The 8,238-nt window shown below is 34.5% G+C and overlaps 2 protein-coding genes across 2 annotated transcripts in view; one reads left to right on the top strand and one right to left on the bottom strand.

Moving 5' to 3' along the window:
* Positions 1 to 580: 580 nt before the first annotated feature.
* On the top strand, positions 581 to 5,128 carry LOC108748076 (protein SERAC1-like). Its single transcript, XM_018486071.1, has 15 exons — positions 581 to 651; positions 741 to 868; positions 1,048 to 1,248; positions 1,525 to 1,652; positions 1,785 to 1,895; positions 2,189 to 2,327; positions 2,403 to 2,546; positions 2,614 to 2,871; positions 3,286 to 3,487; positions 3,594 to 3,755; positions 3,872 to 3,999; positions 4,107 to 4,259; positions 4,321 to 4,467; positions 4,647 to 4,713; positions 4,933 to 5,128. The coding sequence occupies exons 1-15, from the start codon at positions 581 to 583 to the stop codon at positions 5,045 to 5,047; spliced, it is 2,154 nt and encodes a 717-aa protein (XP_018341573.1). The 3' UTR covers positions 5,048 to 5,128.
* LOC108748075 (mucin-5AC) overlaps positions 5,076 to 8,238 on the bottom strand; it is a 19,569-nt gene continuing 16,406 nt past the window's right edge. The window contains exons 4-10 of the mRNA XM_018486070.1: positions 7,348 to 8,007; positions 6,896 to 7,217; positions 6,761 to 6,831; positions 6,364 to 6,557; positions 6,158 to 6,285; positions 5,896 to 6,078; positions 5,076 to 5,816 (exon numbers count right to left, since the gene is read on the bottom strand). Of these exons, the coding sequence (XP_018341572.1) occupies positions 5,646 to 5,816; positions 5,896 to 6,078; positions 6,158 to 6,285; positions 6,364 to 6,557; positions 6,761 to 6,831; positions 6,896 to 7,217; positions 7,348 to 8,007 (1,729 nt within the window). The 3' untranslated portion in view covers positions 5,076 to 5,645. The remainder of the gene's footprint in view (positions 5,817 to 5,895; positions 6,079 to 6,157; positions 6,286 to 6,363; positions 6,558 to 6,760; positions 6,832 to 6,895; positions 7,218 to 7,347; positions 8,008 to 8,238) is intronic.

Consider the following 8,238-nt stretch of genomic DNA (forward strand, 5'->3'; position numbering starts at 1 on the left):
TTTAAAACTTTGCCTTCCTTGTAATTTTTTTGTAAATTTTCGTTCGATAATTCATCGTACGTGTATGTTTCCAAAATGAAATAAATGTATATAATTAAAAATTAGAAAAAATAGTGAAAACAAAAAATGTAGCTGCAAAGAAATTTTGAGAATAAAAATTTCTTGTAATTATACTTTCTCGCATTTTCTACATGAGAGGAAAAAATTGCATGACGAAATATCAATTGAAACGAATTAGAGAGAGCATTTACTAGTATAAATGATCCCTAAATGCGCTCCCTTATTTATTTTGAAAATGTCAGCCGAAAGACGTCATTCGCGTTCGGAAAATACGACAATCGCGTAATTGGTGTATATTTCCAGACCAATCATTTCAATCTTCTCGAAGGCTTGACGGTGTATATTTTCTGAACGCTGTTGAGCGGTTTCAATCGCGTTTTTCGCGCGTGTCAATAGTTCAACATGACGTCTTTCAAAGTTTGAAATTCTTTGAAATGTGACGTCCATTGTGTTGCGACGGAATTTGATTCCGTTTTGTCGATGATCGTGTCGAGAATCTTTACCGTAGCCTGTGAACGCGATGCGAGCACAAGTGACGAGAAGCTACGTGTACTACTTGAAGACTAGTGGTACTTGCGTTGTGGTGCTCGGGTAAGTGATTCCAAGGTCGACTTTCTGCCATTCGAAATCAAGGTTACGTCAAATGTCACATGTTTACATTGGAATTATATCTTGTTCAGAGGATGCTGGTTCCTGTATCAACTGCGACAGGTATCGCAGATCATTCGGTCGGCTGTCAACACAAATGTTTTAAATTTAGAGCAAACCCGGGCACAGTACATCTACATTGATGATCCTCGATTTAAAGGTAATCATCCACTCTCAACAGCAGTATATAATTGTTGTGTTTTGATATATACTGCCAGTACTAGAAATCTGCAGTTTACATTACATGTACTATATATTTTCAGTACTGGTATTATATATTGGAACATGGCCTATATATACATTTCTATGTATAAATATTGATCAATCCTCTGATTTCAGATATTTTCATGTTCAGGAAAGATGAGGACTTACATGGATCTGCATCAGAGAAGCCAACAAGTCTCAGTGATGCTCTGGCGAAATGGTGGAAGATGAGGACTCATAAGATTGCATATAAATTATTATATATGGCTCAACATGGGAACAAAAACGAACGATATAAAGCTGTTACTACACTTGGTTCTCTGTCGCACTTAAAAGGTAACAGCTCTAGACCTATGTTCTCATCTGAGTGTCATCTAAATATCATTTTATCTTTGTTGCTAAACAAAGATAAAATAATACTTCGGGTAGAAATCTGAATGTATCTAAGGCCAAAATCAGACTAAATATGAAGATTGAGATTAAAGATTGAAATTTAACCAATAAGAACAAGAAAATGTTAACTCCTATTGTTTGGATTGATCAAATTTCAATCTTTCAATTTTCGATAGTCTTGAGTCCAGCTTTTAGAGTGTTTCTCTATAAATCTTTCAGATTGGCAGTATCGTCATTTGGCACAGATGATGGATGCTAAAACAGCAGTAGCTCTCGCAAGAATGCCCAATGTTAACTCATTATTCTTTTTGCAACCACCATATTATCATGTGCAGTACAATTTAGATGTATGTAGTTTCTACAATATTTTAAATTTAATTTTCAATTATTTTAAGCTTAACTTTCTAAAAGGATAAAATATATACATAGTATTTGCCAACATTTTTTGTTGTAAAAATACATTCAATATTTTTTTACAGGATGTATTAGAAAAGGTACATTCGCTGTTGTTGAATTTGAATGTTTTATGTGACAACACACATCTCTGCCTCACACAATTTCTCAGTAAAATGTTTAAAGACTCGCATCGAGTAAGTACTTGAATGTGCATGAAAAAAATATTAAAATATGAAAAAAAATGTAGTATATGTTTACATATATAATTATTTAAATTAAATATTATCTTTGATGTTAAAAAAATTGAAATATCTATTAATTAAATTATTATTCTGAAATTATAGTTAGTTATAAATATGCAATATAATGCAACAAATAATTTTAGAAATAATTTAATTTATAGATATTTCAACTTTTTAATGTTACAATATTGTAATTGTAACTTAATAGCATCCATGCTGTAATCATCTATTCAATTGATGTATAGTATCTTGTAGAATGGTTTGACTATGATTTGACAAGCGTGGGTCTTTCCGTGGAAACGACAACAGCTCGAGATGATGAATTACTTAAAAGTTGCATTCATGCAATCTGTCATCATTCTTCCGTGGAACAATATAGCAAACGTAAATTATGAAAATGTTTTTGTGTAATACTACAGATGTACACTTTATATCTTTTACTTAATTTTTGGATTTTAGATTTGATTAATGCTGGAGCTCTGCCAATATTGACAGCGATACAAAAAATTTGCAATGACGACATAGAAATATGTATATTACTCGCAAGGATATTATCCAATATATCTCTTCATTCCGAATATTTAGAAACTATCTATGAGTCCGGTAAGATAGACTTGTTTTTTCTGTAATATATTATTACATTGTTGATGACATAACTGCTTTGATAAAGGATGGATCGGCATATTGTCACATTGGTCCCACAGCGATGACATTCGTCTATCAGCACAGGCGATCAGTGCACTGGTGAATCTAGATACAAATGGAAACGAGAAAGCGAAATATCCGCAGAGCGTCTATCTTCTCCATCCTCTACACACAGTTCACGCAGCAACAAAAATGGACGTTGTATTTCTACACGGATTGTTAGGTGGAATTTTCGTTACTTGGAGACAACGTGACATTGATACTTCTGTACTTGGAGTTGTGGGTTTGTTATTATTTATGTACAACTATAATTTCTCGAATTTTATTCTTTCGTTATTTCTATCGTACTCATAAAGACTATATAAGAATAAGAATAAAAAGTTAAAAGATGAAGTATGCACGGTAATCGAATGTTATATTTTAAAACGTTGCAGAATTTATCTTCAGACATATAGACTTTCATATGGATTTGATTCAGTAATAATTATACATATATTGTCGGATTAATAGTTTCGAACATAATAACTTTCGAATTTTGCAATATAGTACATTTTTGCATAGCAGAGCATTCAGTTATCAATGCAATGCTTTATTTCTTTATAATTGTTTATGATATATTTTGATATAATTTTTAGAGCTACATTTCTCATAACAGAGATTATCTCTTTACCTTTTCACATTATGCGTTTAATTGCAGATAATAATACATTGGTCGAAAATACTACAGACTACTTGTCTACTATGGTTGATGACGATCGTCCTCAAGAATTCTTTAAAGACTTGGCTCGCGATCTGCATTTGCGCGAATGGAGAAAAATAGGTCAAGATTTTGAGGTGATACTAGATGATTGTCCACAAAACACAAACGATCGTGCGTGTGGACCTTATTTCTGCAGAGGGTAGATTTTTATATATTTATCAACTTCGATATATTATACTGATAACTTGCTTATAAACAAATATCATATATTTTTAATTTGTGAATTTTTACACGCAATACTGTAGAGATGACACCTGTATGATGAATGATCTTGATTCTACATCCAAAACACTCTGTTGGCCTAAAGATTGGTTACCTGTGGATATACCATCCTTGCGAATCATAGGTATTAACTATGGTACGAGTTTATCTATGTGGACTCCTTTCTGTCCAATAGAAAGCATGAAGTAAGTATTGTATTTCATTTGTTACTCTATGAGAATGTTTAAATTTCCCATAAATAAATAAATTTAGGTATTAAATATTCCGATAATTTTTGACGCATTACATTTATTTTTGTTAGGAGCACTATTAAAGAGAGAAGCGAAGAATTCATTACCAAATTGACAATGGCGAACGTGGGCCAACGGCCACTTATATGGGTCGCCCATTCAATGGGTGGATTATTAATTAAAAAAATGCTTGTAGAAGGTATGTATAAGCTGAACATTTACACTAATTTTTATACTTTGATAAATGTACCAAAACTATTACTATTGCTATTGTTAGAGTCATTATATGTTATACTGTGTTTGTAGAGTGGAAAACTGGAGATAAGAATGATATCTGCAAGAATACCAAAGCTATTCTATTTTACGGTACTCCTCATCGAGGTTCACATGTGGCGGCTCTGAAGCAAACAACACAAATGCTGCTATGGCCAACGGTTGAGGTTCAAGAACTACGCGAAGGTAATTGTCGATTTCTAGTTCTAATTAACGCGCAATGTAACTTATTGTTATAATGTTTCAGAATCACCACAATTGCTAAGATTGCATGAAGAATTTTTAGAAATGTTGAATAAATATCGCATAGAGATTGTGAGTTTCGCCGAGGCCAAACCTACGCTTGTAACTGCGCTGAAGTTTCCTTTTCAATTTGTCAGTCTCAATTCAGCAGGTAATGCTTTAAGATAGATTAGACGTAAATGTTGATATTTTGTTTGCACATAATTATACATTTTATCTTGGTATGTATTTATAGATAAATGTAATTTATCTAGATTCTTATCAACACACACACACACCACACACAAAACATACATACATATAAAACAACATACTGACTCGTCTTTCCAGATCCTGGCGTGGGAGAATTTTTCGAGATTCCGCAGGATCATTTATCGATATGCAAGCCAGCTAGCAGGTAAATAATACATGTCTAGAATGTAGTGCGGTTTAAAAGCATTATTGGATAAAAGGAAGACACATTAAGCTTCATTTTATCAACAAAGATTCATTTTTTATCTGATTGCTAATGATGTTTCAAAACTGTATATCTGTTGAGTATGGTCCTCTTACGTAATTACAACATGGAAGGTAGAATGTTGAATAATGCTCATGCTATTTCATATTTTTTGGATAGGCAATCGTTCTTGTACCAAAAACTTTTAAGTGTGCTCAAACGCCATGTCAACACTCAGGAAGATACAACTGTCTCGATTAAAAATCTACTGTCTTTGTTGAGTAAGTTATTTTAAGTCTGTATACAAGAGATAATATGTAAAATTTTATATATTTTTATGTGATGCTAAATGAATGTACGAATGACTGTGATTATATATGTATAAAAAAGATTGTGATACATATCATGATTTCATCTCTACTCAGTATCTCATTTCATTTATAAATGAGAAAGTATTTCGTTATCGGTATAATTGCCATTTTTGTCGCTTAATTCTACTTTTCTTATCTGCAATTTCAAACACATCGCGACAAACATATTATTGGCGTGATGGTATCGGTTTTGATGGAGAGTGACCGATTACAATATAATTACTTATTATTCTGACTAGAATAAATAAATCCCTTATTAAGGCAAACAGCTAAAGAATGATGAATTCGATGTCGCGAAATAATGAACACAAGTTGCTAGATGCACGAGAAAATACAAGATAACAAATCCTATATTTAAAATATTCTACGTAGAGGTGTTGGTAATCTCTTATCGAAATGAACACGCGTTGTTGAAAAATAGAGTAAATATTCCGATGAGTCTCTCGTAGCTGCTTACCTAAGACGCCGAATAAATTAAGTGAAATCTCGGTATTGGTAGAAGAAATTGCAGTTTATTGCCGTTTAGAAATTCGTGTCGTAATCGGGATGGTGACGGTTCGACAAATTCGTGGTACTGTCGTAACCGTATTTACTGCTCGTATGCGAAGGATTGTAATAATAACCGTTCCACTCGGATCGCCAACTGTCGTACATATTGTATTTCTTGTCCTGGAAGGATTTGTCGACCAAAATCTGAAAAAGAACGAGCCCAAGATAAGTACATGATGCCTAATATTCAATCGATTTGATATTGCTTTCCGCGCTTGTTCACCTTGTTAGAATTCGATTCGAAAGACTTGTCATTCCAAGAAACGTCGGGATCGGTCCATATTGTGTGGGTTACTGGCTTTGAATAGTCAGTTGATCTGTGACTCGACGCGTGCTTAACCACTTCTTCATCATAAATAGCCGACATGGTCGGTTTTAATTTTGATCCATTTTGCCTGTTGACGAGCTGGAAAATAAATTCATTCATTATCTTTATTTCTGCTAATTGTACAACTATACGAAAACTTTGAACGGTTTTGACTTACCACAGACACACCAAACACGATAATAAATAGCAAACCTCCGACACCTATCACTATCACTGCGATTGCCCACTGAGGTATCAATCTGTCATCCTTCTCGATATATTGCGGCATATTTACTTTAGGTATGACTAAAAAAAGTATATGTATATAGTGAATAAGTAAACAGAATATTGATGAAAAAAAAACAAGCTTTTGAAATGACGCACCTACGAAATCAGTGTACTTCGGATCGATAGTAAACATTCCCATCCTTAGTGGACCCTTCAAACTTGTTTCATTCCATTGATTGGCATTGTATGTCCTGAGCGAGTCGTGGAAAATTGCTTTTAATTCCTGCGTGTTCACTTTCTGTTGTAAATTGGCTAGCTCGACAAAGTAATCTACTAGGATGCTGCCTTGACTGAAAATGTTAATATCTTTGTTGAGTCGGTAATATAAGATCGATTAATTCAAAATATGACGGAGTGATGTCTAATTACAATTCACAAAAATATAATATATAATAAGAATCTCACTTATGCAAATAATGCTATGATTATACTTGTGATCATCTTCCATGTTTATTTCGATATTACTGCTTCAAATTACAAAGTCTGAATTTACCTGAAAGAATCGATCCTTATGTTTTTGTACCAATTCGTTAAAAAGCTGGATTTTGAGAATATAAAGTTCATCTGAAAAAATATATGATTTAAACATAATTGGCGTTTCGTTTGACAAATTGAGCGAAGAATATACCTCTCGTTCCACGTGATTTGCAAGTTCTTGCCACTCGTGAGTGTTTCGATCGTACAATTCTGGCACCCACGTCGCGTTTCCGATTATACGTATTGTGCCGGCGATCTCGCATTCATCATCGCATATGCCAGGAGTAGTCGGTCTTGGCGTCGTCGTCGTCGTCGTCGACGTCGACGATGATGTACTCGAGATTTCATTCGTACTGGGAATAAACGACATGTTTATCGACGCTACCGTAGCTGTGCGTGCTGCTTCCAACAACTTTTCGATGGAGATCGGCGTGGTGGATGAAGTTGGCCATCCAGTAAACTCGGTAGTAGCTCTGAAATTTTTTTATAATAATTTATTCGCTTGATCCTTTTAATGAGTAAGAAACATTGATACTTTTAGTGTTAAAAAATAAGCTATTCTTTTAATAATAATTAATGTGTAACGTTATAGGACTAGCTTACCGGGTTGGCCATCCCTTTTGTATTTTTGGCGTTACCGTGCCAGGACCATCTCCACGCGGTGTCTGCGGAGTAGTTATTTTTTGGATCGGCTTGCGACCACCTGGTCTACTGGGAAATACGATCTTCAAACCACCAGCTTTCTTCGTGGTAGGCGACTCGGAATCAGTTCGTTCTGTGACTGTCGTATTCTGCTCGCTGTTCACGTCATCAGTAGCTTTACTGTTCGGAACGGAGTCTTTCTTTTTTTGTTCGTAATCTTTAGGTAATAAGGCGGAAATATCGACTTTAGAAGACGCGAAGAGATCTTGGATAGACGGGGCGATCTTTTCCGGAGAGCTGCCTGTACTTTTCGCTGTCGTCGGTTTAGTTGTTGTTGTCGACGTTGTCGTTTTAGTATCTTTTGACTTGGATTCTTCCTCTACTTTCTTCTTATCATAGCCAGGTGGTAAGAGAGACGAAATATCGACCTCAGATTTGGCGAGGATTTCGCTGAGGAGGGAACTCTCTGTGACAACTGCATCTTCTTTCTTTAGTTTATATTCTGCAGGCAGGAATGCACTAATATCTTGGACGGTAATGTCGGCTTTAGGTTTCGCTCGTGGTGTCGATGTGGTTTTTGTCTCTGTTGCTTCCGTGGATGTCGATTTCGAAGAAGGCCACCTGAAAGAAAAATGATAATAACTATCACTTTTAACTCAAATCTTGATTCATCGATACAATTACGTAATTATGACAATAAGCGTATTTGTCATTCTTGTTGCTGATAACTAAAAAATTCATTCATCAAAACACATTTTTACGTCTCCTGTTGTTTCCAAGTTGTGATATGTATAATACTCGCAAATATATAAATTTTATAAAATCTTCCAAAAATTTATGTTACATCCAACC

This window comes from Trachymyrmex septentrionalis, unplaced genomic scaffold (assembly GCF_001594115.1).
Source record: "Trachymyrmex septentrionalis isolate Tsep2-gDNA-1 unplaced genomic scaffold, Tsep1.0 scaffold21, whole genome shotgun sequence".
Taxonomy (NCBI): domain Eukaryota; kingdom Metazoa; phylum Arthropoda; class Insecta; order Hymenoptera; family Formicidae; genus Trachymyrmex; species Trachymyrmex septentrionalis.

Bases quoted from the DNA above. Each gene is read 5' to 3' on its own strand.
- LOC108748076 (XM_018486071.1), top strand. From the start codon at position 581: ATGCGAGCACAAGTGACGAGAAGCTACGTGTACTACTTGAAGACTAGT. The intron at 1,249-1,524 runs GTAACAGCTCTA...TAAATCTTTCAG, and splicing joins TTCTCTGTCGCACTTAAAAG to ATTGGCAGTATCGTCATTTG. The intron at 2,547-2,613 runs GTAAGATAGACT...GCTTTGATAAAG, and splicing joins AGAAACTATCTATGAGTCCG to GATGGATCGGCATATTGTCA.